The sequence below is a fragment of the Carcharodon carcharias genome, chromosome 8 (genome assembly GCF_017639515.1).
Source record: "Carcharodon carcharias isolate sCarCar2 chromosome 8, sCarCar2.pri, whole genome shotgun sequence".
In the NCBI taxonomy this organism is placed as follows: Eukaryota; Metazoa; Chordata; class Chondrichthyes; order Lamniformes; family Lamnidae; genus Carcharodon; species Carcharodon carcharias.
Genome location: NC_054474.1, coordinates 121,876,140 through 121,893,802, shown reverse-complemented (window position 1 = coordinate 121,893,802; position 17,663 = coordinate 121,876,140). Strand labels below are relative to the sequence as shown.

The 17,663-nt window shown below is 43.0% G+C and overlaps 1 protein-coding gene across 1 annotated transcript in view; it reads left to right on the top strand.

Annotated features, from left to right (window-relative positions):
* Positions 1 to 13,200, top strand: part of LOC121281494 — a 33,585-nt gene extending 20,385 nt beyond the window's left edge. The window contains exons 4-5 of the mRNA XM_041194439.1: positions 4,395 to 4,586; positions 12,991 to 13,200. Of these exons, the coding sequence (XP_041050373.1) occupies positions 4,395 to 4,586; positions 12,991 to 13,200 (402 nt within the window). The remainder of the gene's footprint in view (positions 1 to 4,394; positions 4,587 to 12,990) is intronic.
* Positions 13,201 to 17,663: the final 4,463 nt, after the last annotated feature.

Genomic DNA, 17,663 nt, shown 5'->3' with positions numbered 1-17,663 from the left:
TCGAGAGTAGATTTGTAATTGATGGAGTTGATTTGTCCTATTTTTTGTGTTCAGGACATACCTGGGCAATTTTTCATATTGCTGGGTAGGTGCCGGTGTTGTAGCTGTACTGGAACGCGGTAAGTTGTCCATCATAAACATTTAAGCCCATATCCTTGGACTTAAGGGGAGATGAGTGCTGTACTGGAAGAATGACCAGGGTGAGAGGAAGTAATGTTTTAATGGGTTGTAGGGCAGCAAAGGTGAAGGTGAGAGTGTGATTAAGCAGATTGGTATCTGTAGAAACATCATAGTGCATGGTGGGCCAGAATTGGGAATTTAAAAATGTGGTTTTAATGGGAAGAGTTTTCTCCAGGGGTGGACACAGAAGGAAGTGGGTTGGGAGGGGAAAAAGGGAAAAGTATGTGGGTGGGGGGGCGATACAAGGGCATGATCAGAGGTAGCCTTATCTGTGATCGACATGATGGGAGTAGCAAGACCATTTGAAATGGAAAGATCAAGGGGCTGGCCTTGAAAATGATATGGGTGTTTATATGGAAAGAGAGATTAGAGGAGGGCATTTAACTTAGAGGAGAGAGAGCATGATAATCAGACAGTTTGCAATCATCAAGGGTGAGAAAGTTGTTCTGTACAGAGGCTGAGGAAGGAAAAATGGAGATCTCTTGGTGAGAAATGTAACGTGTCACTGCTGGGTGTAGAGAACAAGGATTTAAAAGGAGACGCAAGTGGAGTGGAACCACAACAACGTGTAATTATATAGTGTCTTTAATGTAATGAAACACCTCAGGCATCACAGGAAACATTATCAAAGAATAAGTGACAGTAAGCACATAAGATGACATTAGGGCAGATGACCAATAGCTTGGTTAAAGATGTAAGCTTGAAATCATCATAAAGGATGGAAAAGAGTTAGAAGGATGGAGAGATTTAGGGAGCGAATTCCAGAGGTTAGCACCTTGACAGTTGGAGGTATGGCCACTAATGCTGGAATTATTAAAATTGGGGTCCTCAAGAAGCCTGAATTAGAGGAAAGCAGATATCTTGGCGGGTTAGATGAGACTAAATGACACTAGAATGAGATTACAGAGATAGGAAGGGGAAGGGCCAGGTGGGATTTCAGAACAAGGATGGGAATTTAAAATTTGATGTGTTGCCAATTTGGGAGTCATTGTAGGTCAGTGAGCCCAATGGTGACATCTGAACAAAACTTGGTGCCTGTTAGGTTATGGGCTGTAGAGTTTTTGATGAACTTGAGCTGATGGAGGGTGGAAGTTGGGAGACCAGCCAGGAGTACATTGGAATAATCAAGTCTAGAGTTAAATAAAGGCATGGATGAGGGAGGTGAGCTGAGACAGGGGCAGAATCAGGCAATGTTACGGAGGTGAAAATAGTCTGTCTTAGAGGTGATGCAACAACAAGGTGAGATGCTCAGAAGAGGAGAAGATGCAAAAGGATTAGGAGGACAGACCATGGATTTAGTGATAAGAGGCGCATGGCCCACAACAGTCTGAATGGGGCAAGAGGTTGCAGCTATAGCCAACCCGGCAAGCTTCATTTATACTGAAGGCATCGTCATCCCTCAGCCAAGTTTCCCTAAAGGATATGATGCCAATGCTATCATTCTCAATAAATTCATGGATGGCACGGACCTTGTTCACAAGTGAAGGGAGGGAGATATGGAGATGTGATAGCTGATGCACTGGAAGAGTCCAATGAGTCTCCATTGGGACTGGTGAATGGGATGAAAAGGAAGGAAGAAAAATTAACTCCCAGTGATTATACTGGGCAGTAAGTTTGGTGAGAATAGGATGGGGCAGTTGAGGTCACTGCTTATAAGAAGGTGCCTCAATGGGCCCTTTAAAGGAGGCCAAGAGAGTCACAGAGGGTGACTGAAATGGAGTCAAGCCTGGGACAGAGACAGCTGAAGGGCTGAGATGGGAATTTAGGAGGGTAAAAGGGGGGAGAAATTAAAACAAGCATTATAACAGGAAAGTGCAGCATTGGAGCGAAAAAGAGAAAAGCAGAAAAAAGGGGGAAATAGGGGTGTTGGACTTGGACAGCAGCCAAAATTCACATGCAAATGGACACAGGAAAGCTCAAATTACAAATAGGCATTATGCAAGATTAGGATACTCCTGGTAATAAATGGGGAATAGAGAGGAGACAATAGCTTAGAGTCTGGAGTTAAAGTAAGAAGACCCATGGTAGGATAAATTAACATTGGCAGGGAAGAGTCAGCTAGGAGCATTGAAGAACTGACGGCCAGCTGTGGAGGGCCATTACAACACTGGCAGAATCCACTCACCAGTTACAGCACAGGTAGGATCCACTGTTCCAATACAATACAGACAAGATCCACTATTTCATTAAAGCACAGTTAGGCTCCACTCCTCAATACAATGGAAGACAGGATCCATTCACACATTGTAAAACTTAAAGTATTACTTCTTCCATTTTAAGACATGCATGATCCATTCTCGCATTACAACAATCAGAATCCACTCTCCCATTACAACAGAAGACTGGATCCACTCTCCTACAATACTTGACAGGTTCCACTCTCTTTTGCAACATATGCATAATCTACTTCCCTATCACAACACAGACAAATCCAGTCTCCCTTCACAACACAAATGGAATCCCTTCTCCTGTTACAGCACAAACAGGACACACTCTTCCATTAGCTGCTGCAAAACCCTTCCACTGCCCCTCATCTTTCTCATTGTGTTATCTTCACTCCTGGTGATTCCTCCACCCTCTGTCTAATTGTGTTACCTCCAAATCTAATGTTCTCATACTCCTCTGTTTCACTGTGTTACCCTCCATATTTAGCAGCGTCTCCCCCTCTGTCTCAATTTGCCTGTAGTTTAGAGCCAGTTTTGTTCCAAAGGAAACAATCCCAGCCGATTCAATCTTGCCTCTTAGCTAAAATTTTCTATTCTTGCCAACATCCTGGTAAATCTCCTCTGTATCCTTTCTAGTGCAATCAAATCCTTTCTATAATGCCATGACCAGAACGGTATGTAGTACTCTAGCTGTAGTTTCACCAATGTTTAATACACTTCTAGCATAACCTCTCTGCTCTTGGTTAATAAAGGAAAGCATCCATATGTCTTCTTAACCACATTATCTACCTGCTCTGCTACCTTCTGGTGGACATGTATTTGTTGAGGGCAAACAAGGCATGCTCAATAAATGATAGGTTATAGAAAAATATAGAGCAAGGTGACCACCGGCAGAAATGTGCTGTCCGCAGAGTTCTCAACCTTGCAGTTACACCACAGTGATGACAGTTGTTGCTTGAGCTGCGAAACCTGGAACTCAAGTTCCTTCTGTTGAGGACACTTCTTGCACATATGATTGTCTACAATACAAGTAGCTTCCACATGGCAGAGGGTATGCATTCAACAAGACTGAGGTACCCCGCCGTGCCTCTATTTATTAGGCAGCTAACTAAACTTGAGGCTTGTCACTGATTTGGTTAAAAAAAACTCATCAGTTTCACACCAATTGCCTCATGCTCCCTTACCCTTGTATTCTCTGATTGAAGGCTGTTGTTAGAGAAAGAAATTACTTGTTGTTTACTCACCTGATTTACTCACCCTCAGAACTCCTCCTCCATGGTCACAAAATCTTAGGCAGAGTTATAACTGGAAAGGTGTTATAGCTTCAAACATTTGTCCTCCGTTTCACTAGTGTCAGGAACAAGCAAGATTTATATATTTATAATGCCTTTCGTGACCACCCGAAGGACATTCCAAAGTATTTTACAGCCAATTAAGTACTTTTTTTTAAGTGTAGTCACTGTTGTGATGACATGGTGGCTAATTTGTTCACAGCAAATTCCCACGATCAGTAATGCAGTAATTTTTTTTGTGATATTGAGGGACAAACACTGGCCTGAACACCAGGGATGACTCCTTTGCACTTTGAAATAGTGACATGGGATCTTTTGTATCTACCTGAGAAGACAGATAGGGCCTCAGTTTAACATCTTATCTAGAAGCGAACACTTCTGATAGTGCAGCACAGCTACAGTATTGCATTGTGATGTCTGCTTAGATTATTGCACTCAAGTCCTGGAATGTGACTTGAACCCACAACCACCTGACTGAGAAGCAAGAAGGCTACCAGTTGAGCCATGCCTGACACAGCTCGGGCCTCTTGTGGTTTTATTTAGGGTAATATGGCATTGGGTGACTTCCAGCTACATCACCCATGATAACTGGGCTGCTACCCCAATCCTATCACTCAATATTACACCATTGATACACAACAGACACACTCACTAACACTGTAAGCATTTCACAACCAGGTTGCAACAGGATTAGTTCATTGTTCCATGGGTGATGAGTGCATACTTTTTGAATCTCTTATTTGTCCCCGTCTCTCAGATCATGATGCAGACTCCGTGGCTTACTGTCAAACCAACTCCAGAGGAAGTGCGGGTGAAGCATGATCTGGCAAAGAAATTAAACTCTCTACGTTCTCAGCAGCAAACTTACATGCATCGCATAGACCTGTGGCACAAGAAAGCTCTGTCAGAACTGGAGAGAAAACCAGAGAATCGAGGAGACAAGAGACAGGTATGATACAAAATGGCAGCAATAGGCTGACCTCAACAGTCAACACTCTGTTAGGGGCAGTGAATCTACACACTATCACAGTGACACCAGCAATTAAAGTAATTACCCCAGTACTGCGTATGATATTCCCTGTGGCAGTGGCACCCACACGATTCACCAGGGGTGCTAATATAATTGAGCATCCCTATTGGGGATATCTCTGCCACCGGAGGGTCACTGTTATATGGGATATCACTGTCATTGGTGGATCACTTTTATTGGAAATATCAATGCATTTGGAGGTACACTATTATTGGGAATTTCACTGCCACTGGAAGGTCACTGTTATCGGGAATATCATTGCATTTGGAAGGTCACTAATTAATGGAAAAAGATTGCTATTGGAGGGTCACTGTTATTGGGGATATCACTTCTACTGGAGGATCGCTGTTATTGGGAATATCACTGTCATTGAAGGATCACTGATTTGACCAGAGTGGACTGGGACCAGCTACTTTTAGATAAATCTGTATCAGAGCAGTGGGACTCATTCAAGAGGGAAATAGGGAGAGTACAGGGCCAACATATTCCAGTAAAGATAAAGGGTGGGACTAACAAATCCAGGGAACCCTGGATGTCGAGGGATATACACGTTTGGATAAAGAGAAAAAGGGAGGCTTAAGGTAGATACCGAGGGCTCAAAACAGCGGAAGCCCTGGGGGAGTATAGAATGTGTATGGGATCTTTAAAAGAAAATTAGGAGAGCAAAAAGGGGGCATGAAAAAACATTGGCAGGTAAAATAAAGGAAAATCCAAAGTTATTTTACAAGTACATTAAGAGTAAGAGGATAACTAGGGAAAGAGTAGGGCCCATTAAGGACCATAGTGGTAATTTATGTGTGGAGCCAGAAGACTTAGGTAGGCTTCTAAATGAATACTTTGTGTCAGTGTTCACAATTGAGAGGGATGATGTGGGTATGAAAATCAGGCAGAAGGACTGTGATGTAATTAAAGAAGTTAGCATAGAATGGGAGGAGGTTCTAAGTGGTCTGGCAGGCTTAAAAGTAGATAAGTCTCCAGGCCCGGATGAAATGTATCCCAGGCTGTTGAGTGAGGCAAGGGAGGAGATAGCAGGGGCGCTGGCAATAAATTTCAATACCTCTCTGGCCACAGGAGAGGTGCCAGTGGACGGGAGGACAGCCAATGTGGTACCGTTATTCAAGAAGGGAGGAAGGAATAAGCCAGGGAAGTACAGGCCAGTCAGGCAAATCTCAGTGGTGGGGAAACTATTGGAAGCAATTCTGAGGGACAGAATTAATCTACACTTGGAGAGGCAGGGATTAATCAAGAACAGTCAGCATGGGTTTGTTAAGGGGAGGTCTTGTCTGACCAATTTGATTGAATTTTTCAAAGAGGTAACCAAGTGTGTAGATGAGGGCAATGCATTTGACATAGTCTACTTGGACTTCAGTAAGGCTTTTGATAAGGTCCCGCATGGGAGACTGATAATGGAGGTAAGAGCCCATGGGATCCAAGGTAATTTGGCAAATTGGATCCAAAATTTACTGAGTGGCAGGAAGCAGAGGGTGATGGTTGAGGGGTGTTTGTGTGACTGGATGCCCATGTCCAGTGGGGTTCCACAGGGATCGGTATTGGGTCCCTTGCTGTTTGTGGTATATATAAACGATTTAGACTTGAATGCAGGAGGGTTGATGAGTAAGTTCACGGATGACACTAAAATTGGTGGGGTGGTAAATAGTGAGGGGAATAGCCTTAGATTACAGGAGGATATAGACGGGCTGGTCAGATGTGCTGATCAGCGGCAAATGGAATTTAATCCGGATAATTGTGAGGTGATGCACTTGGGCAGGACAAACAAGGCAAGGGAATACATGATGAATGGTAGGACCCTGGGAAGAACCGACAATTAGAGGGACCTTGGTGTGCATGTCCACCGGTCCCTTAAGGTACCGGGACAGGTGGATAAGGTGGTTAAGAAGGCATATGGGATACTTGCCTTTATTAGCCGAGGCATGGAATATTAGAGCAGGGAGGCTATTCTGAAACTGTATAAAACGTTGGTTAGGCCACAGCTAGAGTATTGCGAGCAGTCCTGGAATCTGCATTATAGGAAGGATGTGGTTGCACTAGAGAGAGTGCAGAGGAGATTTACCAGGATGTTACCTGGGCTGGAGAGTTTTAGTTATGTGGAGAGATTGAATAGACTGGGGTTATTTTTCCTGGAGCAGAGGAAATTGAGGGGGGACATGATTGAGGTATATTAAATGATGAGGGGCATAGATAGGGTAGACAGGAAGGAATTTTTCCCTTTGGTGGAGGGATCAATAACCAGGGGGCATAGATTTAAGATAAGGGGCAGGAGGTTTAGAAGGAATGTGAGGAAGAATTTTTTCACCCAGAGGATGGTGGGAATCTGGAACTCGCTGCCTGAAAGGGTGGTAGAGGCAGATACCCTCATAACATTTAAGAAGTATTTGGATGTGCACTTGCGATGCCATGTTATACAAGGCAATGAACCTAGTGCTGGAAAATGGGATTAGAATAGTTAGGTACTTGTTTGACCAGTGCAGACTCAATGGGCCAAAGGGCCTTTTTCTGTGCTGTAGACCTCTATGACTCAATGACACTGTGATAGGGATATCACTGACATTAGAGTATCACTGTTATTGGGGATATCACTGTCTTTGGAGGATCATTGTTAACAGGGATATCACTGACACTGAAGGATCACTGATAGTGGGCATATCACTGTCACTGGAGGATCACAAATAATGAGTATATCACTGCCATTATAGGGTAACTGTTATTGAGGATCTCACTGATACTGGAGGGGTCACTGTTATTGGGGATATCACTACCACCGGAACATCACTGTTATTGGGGACATCACTGTCACTGGAGGAGCCTCTGTTATTGGGGGTGTTACAGCCCTTTGAGGAACAATATTATTTGGGATATCACTGTCATTGGAGAATCACTATTAATGAGAATATCACTGCCACTGCAGCAATCACTGTTATTGGGGATATCACTGTCATTGGTGGATTACTTTTATTGGGGATGTCACTGCGCTTGGAGGATCACTGTTAATGGGGTATCACTGCCAATGAAAGGGTCCCTGTTATCAGAGATATCACTATATCTGGAGGGTCACTTTTGATGGGGATATCACTGCCATTGGAGGATCACTGTTATTGGGGATATTGCTGGAAATGAAGGAGTCACTGTTATTGGGATAACACGGTCACTGCAGCATCTCTGTTATTGGGGATATCACTTCCACTGGGCGATAACTGTTATTAGGGTAATCACTGACACTGGAGGATCACTATTATTGGGAATATCACTGTTAATGGGGGCATCACTGCCATTGGAAAATCACTGTTATTGGGGATGTCACTGCCACTGGAGGATCATTGCTATCGTGGATATCACTGCCACTAGAGGAGCACTGTTATCAGAGATATCACTGCCACTGGAGCAATCATTATTATTGGGGATAGCACTGTCATTGGAGGATCACTGCTCTTGGAGGATCACTGTTAATGGGGATATCACCATCACTGGAAGGGTCACTGTTATCAGGGATATCATGGTAGTTGGAGGGTCACTGGATATCACTGCCATTGGAGGCTCACAGATAATGGGGATATCACTGCTACTGGAGGATCACTGTTTTTGGGGATATCACTGCTACTGGAGAATTACTGTTATTGGAGATATCAAGGATCACTGTTATTGGGGATATCACTTCCACTGGTGCATTACTGATATTGGGGATATCACTGTCATTGGAGGATCATTGTTACTGGCAATATCACTTCCACCTGATGGTCACTGTTATTGGGATATCATTGTCATTGTGGTCACTGTCCATGGGGATATCACTGCCACTGGAGATTTATTGTTATTGGAGATATCACTGCCACTAGGGATCAATGTTATCAGGATTATCACTCTATTTGGAGGATCACTGTTTTTGAGGACATCACTGTCAATAGGGTCACTCCATATCAAATCAAGAAACGGCTGAAGGCACTGTATACTGCAAAGGCTATGGGTCGTGACAATATTCCTGCAATAGTACTGAAGACTTGTGCTTCAGAACTTGCTGCACCCCTAGCCAAGCTGCTCCAGTACAGCTACAACACTGGCATCTACCCAGGAATGTGGAAAATTGCCCAGGTATATCCTGTACACAAAAAGCAGGACAAATCCAACCCGGCCAATTACCACCCCATCAGTCTAGTCTTGATCATCAGCAAAGTGGTGGAAGGGGTTATCGACAGTGCTATCAAGTGACACTTGCCTAGCAATAACCTGCTCACTGATGCTTGGTTTGAGTTCCACCAAAGCCACTCAGCTCCTGACCTCATTACAGCCTGGGTCCTAACATGGACTAAACAGCTGAACTTAAGAGGTGAGGTGAGAGTGACTGCCCTTTACATCAAGGTGGTATTTGACTCAGTGTGGCATCAGGGAACCCTAGCAAAACTGGAGTTAATAGGAATCAGGGGGAAAAACTTTCCGCTGATTGGAGTCAGACCTAGCACAAAGGAAAATGGCTGTGGATGTTGGGGGTCAATCATCTCAGCTCCAGGACATCACTGCAGGAGTTCCTCAGGGTAGTGTCCTCGGCCCAACCTTCTTCAGCTGCTTCATCAATGACCCTCCTTCCATCATAAGGTCAGAAGTGGGGATGCTCGCTGATGATTGCACAATGTTCAGCACCATTCGCAACTCCTCAGATACTGAAGCAATCCTTGTGCAAATGCAGCAAGAACTGGACAATATCCAGTCTTAGGCTGACAAGTGGCAAGTAATATTCATGCCACACAAGTGCCAGGCAATGACCATCACCAACAAGAGGGAATCTAGCCATTCTCCCTTGACATCCGATAGCATTATCATCTCTGAATCCCCCACTATCAACATCTTGGGGGTTACCATTGACCAGAAACTGAACTGGACTAGCCATATAAATACTGTGGCTACAAGAGCAGGTCAGAGGCTAGGAATCCTGCAGCTAGTAACTCACTTCTAAGACTCCCCAAAGCCTATCCATCATCTACAAGGCACAAGTCAGGAGTGTAATGGAATACTCTCCACTTGCCTGGATGAGTGCAGCTCCAACAGTCAAGAAACTTGACACCATCCAGGACAAAGCAGCCCGCTTGATTGGCACCATATCCACAAACATTCACTCCCTCCACCACCGACGCACAGTGACAGCAGTGTGTACCAATTACAAGATGCATTGCAGGAATTCAGCAAGGCTCTTTAGGCAGTGCCTTCCAAACCCACGACCACTACCATCTAGACGAACAAGGGCAGCAGATGCATGGAAACATCACTGCCTGGACATTCTCCTCCAAGCCATTCACCATCCTGACTTGGAAATATATCACCGTTCCTTCACTGTCGCTGGGTCAAAATCCTGCAACTCCCTCCCTAACAGCACGATGGATACCTACACAACATGGACTGCATCAGCTCAAGAAAGCAGCTCACCACCACCTTCTCAAGGGCAACTAGAGATGGGGAATAAATGCCGCCTACCAGAGACACCCCCAGCCCATGAATGATTAAAAAAGAGAGGACATCGCTGCCACTGGAAGGATCACTGTTATCAGGGATATCACTGTCATTAAAGGATCACTGTTACTGGAGATAACTCTGTCATTGGAGGGACACAGTTAATGGGATATCACTGACGCTGGAGGATCACTATTATTGCGGATATCACTGCCACTGAGGATCACTGTTACTGGGGATATGACTGATACTAGAGGATCTCTGTTATTGGGGATATCATTGACAGTGGAGGATCATTGTTACTGGCAATCTCACTTCCACTGGATGATCATTGTTACTGGGGATATCATTGCCATTGTGCTCAGTCAATGGGGATGTCACTGCAATTGGGGAATCACTATTAATAGGGATATCAATGCGACTGGAGGGGTCATTGTTATTGGGGATATAATTGCCACTGGAGGATCACTGTTATTGGGGATATCACTGCTACTGGATAATCACTGTTATCAAGAATATCACTGTATTTGGAGGGTCACTGTAATTGGGGATATCACTGTCACTGTAAGGTCCTTGTTAATTGGGATGTCATTTCCACTGGAGGGTCACTATTAATGGGAATAACACTGTCATTGGAGGGTCACTGTTATTGGGGATATGACTGTCATTGGGGAGTCACTGTTAGTAGGAATATCAATGCCACTGCAGGGGTCACTGTTATCATGATAGCATTGCCACTGGATCAATGTTATCAGGAATGTCACTGTATTTGGAGGATCACTGTTATTCGGGATATGACTAACACTGGAGGATCATTATTATTGGGGATATGACTGACCCTGGAGGATCACTGATATTGGGGATATGACTGACACTGAAGGATCATTATTATTGGGGATTTGACTGACCCTGGAGGATCACTGATATTGGGGATATGACTGACACTGGAGGACCACTGATATTGGGGATATGTCTGACACTGGAGGATCACTGATATTGGGGATATGTCTGACACTGGAGGATCACTGATATTGGGGATATGACTGACACTGAAGGATCACTGATATTCAGGACATGACTGACACTGGAGGATCACTGATATTGGAGATATGTCTGACACTGGAGGATCACTGATATTGGGGATATGACTGACACTGAAGGATCACTGATATTCAGGACATGACTGACACTGGAGGATCACTGATATTGGGGATATGTCTGACACTGGAGGATCACTGATATTGGGGATATGACTGACACTGAAGGATCACTGATATTCAGGACATGACTGACACTGGAGGATCACTTCCTAGTGCAGAAAAAAGTGAAGAGGAGATTTGATAGAAGTATTCAAATTCATGAAGGATTTTGATCATGTAGATGGGGAGAAACTGTTTCCAACGACAGGAGGTTTGGTAACCAGAGAGCATAGATTCAAAATAATTGGCAAAAAACATCAAGAAGGAGATGAGAATATTTATTACGTAGCAAGTTGTTCTGACCTAGAAAGCACTATCTGAAATGCCAGATTCAATGGTAACTTTCGAAATGGTATTGAATATACACTTGAAAAGGAAAATCTGCAAGGCTGTGGGGAAAGAGCAAGGGAGTGGGACTAATTGCATAGCCCATATAAAAAGCCAGAACAGGCATGATGTGGTGAAACAAAAACAGAATTACCTGGAAAAACTCAGCAGGTCTGGCAGCATCGGCGGAGAAGAAAAGATTTGACGTTTCGAGTCCTCATGACCCTTCGACAGAACTTGAGTTCGAGTCCAAGAAAGAGTTGAAATATAAGCTGGTTTAAGGTGTGTGTGTGGGGGGCGGAGAGATAGGGAGACAGAGAGGTGGAGGGGGGGTGGTGTGGTTGTAGGGACAAACAAGCAGTGATAGAAGCAGATCATCAAAAGATGTCAACGACAATAGTACAATAGAACACATAGGTGTTAAAGTTAAAGTTGGTGATATTATCTAAACGAATGTGCTAATTAAGAATGGATGGTAGGGCACTCAAGGTATAGCTCTAGTGGGGTTTTTTTTTTATAATGGAAATAGGTGGGAAAAGGAAAATCTTTATAATTTATTGGAAAAAAATTTTTTTTTCCAATAAATTATAAAGATTTTCCTTTTCCCACCTATTTCCATTATAAAAAAAAAACCCACTAGAGCTATACCTTGAGTGCCCTACCATCCATTCTTAATTAGCACATTCGTTTAGATAATATCACCAACTTTAACTTTAACACCTATGTGTTCTATTTTACTATTGTCGTTGACATCTTTTGATGATCTGCTTCTATCACTGCTTGTTTGTCCCTACAACCACACCCCCCCTCCCCCACCTCTCTGTCTCTCTATCTCTCCGCCCCCGACACACACACCTTAAACCAGCTTATATTTCAACTCTTTCTTGGACTCGAACTCAAGTTCTGTCGAAGGGTCATGAGGACTCGAAACGTCAACTCTTTTCTTCTCCGCCGATGCTGCCAGACCTGCTGAGTTTTTCCAGGTAATTCTGTTTTTGTTTTGGATTTCCAGCATCCGCAGTTTTTTTGTTTTTATGATGTGGTGAATAGCCTCCTATGCTGAATTGCTTTCTGATCCTTTAATCCTTGTCCACTGCTCTTTATCTTCTTTGATAGGCCATGGTTCTGGTTTGCTATGGATAAAACCCAACCCTACCTAACAATTACTTCAATGCTCTAAAAATCTGAGGCCTTCTTTACCAAGCCATCTTTCAAATCATGCATCTTAACTGCTTGTTCCTAACACACTGTCATCAGAGGAATATCACTTACCTGGTGTACCTTCAGGATAAGCTGAATATTTCCACCTCTCTCCCTGACTCATTATGTTTTTCTTTAAACAGGATTTCTCTCCAAAGAAGTTGAAGGTGAAAGTGCCCCGAACCCCCAGTACTGCTAAGATCCCCTTTGACATGCCCACACCTGCTTCACAGAAAGTGGCACTGCGTTCATCTGCACAGGAGATCAGAAAAGAACAAGAGGAGAATGTGCGGCATCGACACAGAGCTGCAGTCAAAGACCTCTTCCTACCTTTTATTGATCCATTGCCTTGACACTGTGCATCTGTACATGAGCATGTCACACTGTGCTTTTTTATGCTGCACACAGTGCTGATATGCGACGTGATGTCTCTTAGCAGGAACCCCTACATACGCAGATATCTTCATCTAACAGATGCTGGTAAAATCTCTCAGATCCCAGCACCTCACAGACACTGGCATAAAATGATCTGACTATTTGAATAAACTCAGCAACCAATTCCCCAACCGAAAGCAATGGCCTCCCTTGACTGAATGTGTAACACAGTTAATGTACATGGTGGGAGGGGAGGCTGCCTGCAGCCTGGGTTGCCAATGATTGGCAGAGACCACCAACTGTAGCAATTGCGCAGGTATCTGGGATGGGGTCAATACTGACACACATAGGATGTTAATTGCAGCAAAAACAAAAAATGCTGGAAAAGCAGGTCTGACAGCATCTGTGGAGAGAGACAGAGATAACATTTTGAGTCCGTATGACTCTTCTTCAGATCTAAAGGGAGGTAGAAATGTGGTGAAATATATACTGATTAAGGGGAGTGGAACTGGTGAAGCTGAATAGAAGGCCAACGATAGGTGGAGGCAAAGGAGAGATGTCATAAACAAAAGGTCAAAGAGTTGTTAATAGTGGTTGTACTGGCTAAATGAGGTGTTAATGGTGACATTAAGAAAACAAAATGTGATAATGGCTGGACCAGGGTAAGCACTCTGAAAGTGACAGATGGCACTAGTAGGGGTGGGGTGGGGATAGAAAGATTGAAGATAGGCTAAAAGCTGGGAATTAAACAATGAACACTTATTTTCATTATTATTTTAAAAAAAATTTATTTCCATTTTCATTCATCGTTTAATTCCCAGCTTTTAGCCTATTTTCAATCTTTCTTCCCCCACCCCTACTAGTGCCATCTGTCACTTTCAGAGTGCTTACTCTGGTCTGGCCATTATCACATTTTGCTTTCTTAATGTCACCATTAACACCTCCTTTAGCCAGTACAATCACTATTAACAACTCTTTAACCTTTTGTTTATGACATCTTCTGCCATCTTTCCTTTGCCTCCACCTATCGCTGGCCTTCTATCCAGCTTCACCAGTTCAACTCCCCTTAATCAGTATATATTTCACCACATCTCTACCTCCCTTTAGATGTGAAGAAGAGTCATATGAAATCGAAACGTTATCTCTACCTCTCTCCACAGATGCTGTCAGGCCTGCTGAGTTTTTCCAACATTTTTTGTTTTTGTTTCAGATTTCCAGCATCTACAGTATTTTGCCTTTATGCTAATTGCAACCTTCTTCCCTACACCACCTGGAGAAATGTAATGAAAGAAGGGTTTGATTTTGAAATCAGTGTGATCGGCCCTGTCATTGTGGAACATATGTGTAAGGTTGGAAAATTATGCAGGGAGTTAAAGGCACAAATATTACTCTAATAAAGGACAATTATGAGATGAGCAAAATTGAGCCTAGCAAGGAGCTGCAAAGCTGGAATTTTCATTGCTGCAACCTAAATTTATTGACTGGGTACTTAATCAAATACATCTCTTTTTATGACTTTTGCAAGAGAGAAGAGTGTGAATCTCTCTCTCGGTCCCTCAAGGTGAGAAGGACACTTGCCACAGAGTCTGTGCAAGAGCTTGCACATGAAGTATTTTAACATGAGGAAGGCATTTGCACTGCAGATACCACATGGTTCTGGCTGACCAGGAGACTCTCCCACTCTTACTGTCTGCCATAGGCATATTGGAAGGACTTATAGGTTAATGATCAACCTGTTTAGCCACACCACAAACACACCTTCCATGGTCATCATGTCTTGGGGCGGGACTTGAACCCAGAGCTTCTGGCTTAGAGGTAGAGACACGACTCAACTTGCGAGAGGGTGAGTAGAGGATTCAGAGCTCCCTGGATGACTAAAGATTTTGGGGTAAAGTTTCTGCTGCTTAATTTGTCTAGAATCAGCCAAACTATTGCAAAAAAAATTGAGGAATTTCAAGCACAAGTTACGTCTGGGGCAAATTGCGTGACTGCGATTTCTTGTGCTGGTTTAAAAAGATCAAATTGGAAGCAGGTGTGGCCCACTGTAATGGCCATGTCCCCAGTTTGAGTTCATCACCACAGTGAATTTCTGCTAATTGTGCCTGTTTACAATTCTTCAAGGGGCCTCCTAAACTGAAGCTGGTTTGTTAGGTGCATGGACTTGGATAGACACCTTTGAAACATTTTTAAATATTTAAAAATGTTTGACTTACCAAAAGTTGACTTGTAAGCACCAATGAGACTAGCAAATGGTTCAATATAATTTTTAAGTCATTTTCAATTATTTAAAAGTGCTGCATTAGACACTGATTATTTATGCCTTTTTTGCGATAAACCCATATCTAGTTGTATTTTGATAAAACTGCATCAGATTTATCACTCTTAAATATTTTATCAATAATTTTTAATGCAAAAAAAAAGCAACTATGTTCAAAAACACTGCACTGCCCAATTGTGCTGGTTCATGAAAGATTTCATATTTGTGATTATACAAACAACGTTGAGCGAAACCAATTCAGAAAACTAATGCAGTTTTCAGTGAAATCTACATTCAGACTACCAATTGCATCTAAAACAGAAGCTCTAACCCAGAGATGAAAATGAAATAGAGAAAGAGATTCTTATCACAAACATATGGTTCAAGACAGAAAAGCAAGAATATAGTACATGCAGAGGAGATCCATAAAAGAGAACAAAAGATGTAAAAAGAGAGTATGAGAATAGTTCAGCAACCAACATAAAAAGAAACCCAAAAATGTATTTTATAAATACATAAATGTATGGGGAAAAGGGTCATCAAAGGAACTGATTCGGGAAAAAATAATTAGATACTCCTGTGGAGGCAGATGGCATGGCTGGTACTAAATGAGTCATCATCGGCAATCCGGCATGTCAAGGATGATTCTTCCTTTTGGATGGCTAGGCGGAAGTACAATGCCAGTGTTAGTTTTGTGTTTGCAGATGTCCTATGAGCCCCATCTTAGCCTTACAGACTCTCCCACATTGAGATCGTCGGTTGTCTGCCAGAAAAGGTGGTGGCAGATTGTTGGCTTGAGCAGCTGCTCTCTCCGTCTCTTTCACTATTCTCTCTCAGTGGCCGCTCTTGTTGACAATGATGAATTGCCATTTTGGTCATCTGCTTCCCATGTGTTGATGTTAAAGTTTTCTTCAACCTCTGTGTGAACAGGCTCCCTAGTGTAGTGTTGAGTAGGGCATCTGTTTGGGCAATCTTGAGTCGGGCATCCTGACAACATATCCTGTCCATCTCAGCTGATGTGAGATTATCATGGCCTCTATACATGGTATGTCTATGTCTTAGAGGACTTTCATGTTTGTTCTTTTGTCCTCCCACTAGATTCCCAAGACTCTTCAAAGACAGTGTTGATGATGGTTGTCTAGAAATAGTCCAAGCCTCATCACTGTGGTGAAGTGTGGGGAAAAGCACTGCCCGATATACTTTGAGTTTAGTGTCGGGTGATATCACAATTCTTGAAAACCTGAGTATGTAATTTACCATAGGATGAACTGGCACATTGGATTCAGTGATGTACCTCTTCATCAGTGTCAACTTTATGGATAGGTAGTTTTCAAGATACTGGAGGTGAGGAACATTTTCCAACACTTTCATCCTTTAGCCTTTGGATAATAGAGAATGACCATATCATCTCTCCACCAGTGTTTCCACGTCTTGAAAATCATGGATGAATCGACTGCTGCATAATCAATGCATCATGGCTACATCTCAGGTCAGGGCCACTCACGTGCATAGACTTTCTATGTCCTTGAACATTAATTCTGTGTGAATCCTTTCTATCTATCAGGATTGCAATGAGGAGTCTTTCAGCCAAGCAGATTATGTTAAGCAGAAAAAAAAGGTCTTGCATTTATATAGCGTTTTTCATAACTTCACGATACCTTAAAGTGCTTTACAGCCAATGACATACATTTGAAATGTAGGAAATGTAGCAACCAATTTGCACGTAGCAAACTCCACAAACAACAATGTGACAATATTCAGATAATTTGTTTTAATGATGTTGATTAAGGGATAAATGTTAACCAGGACACTGGAAATAACTCCCCTGCTCTTCTTCAAAATAGTATTATGGGCCCTTTTACATCCACCTGAGAAGGTAGACGGAGACCTGGTTTAATATCTCATCCGAAAGCTACAGCTCTGACAGAGCAGCACTTCCACTGTACTACACAGGACTATCAGCCTAGATTTTTGTGTTGATGTCTTGGATTGAGACTTGAACTCACAACCTTCTGTCTCAAAGGCAAAGGTGCTGCCAAATGAGCAACAGCTGATGTCCTTAAGCACCCACCCCACCTCCCCCCCCAACGGCCAGGGATTGTGATGAGCCTTTGTTGTTACATTCCAATTAGCGACATTAACATTTAAATAGAAACCTGAACAGCTCATTTTACACAATAGAAC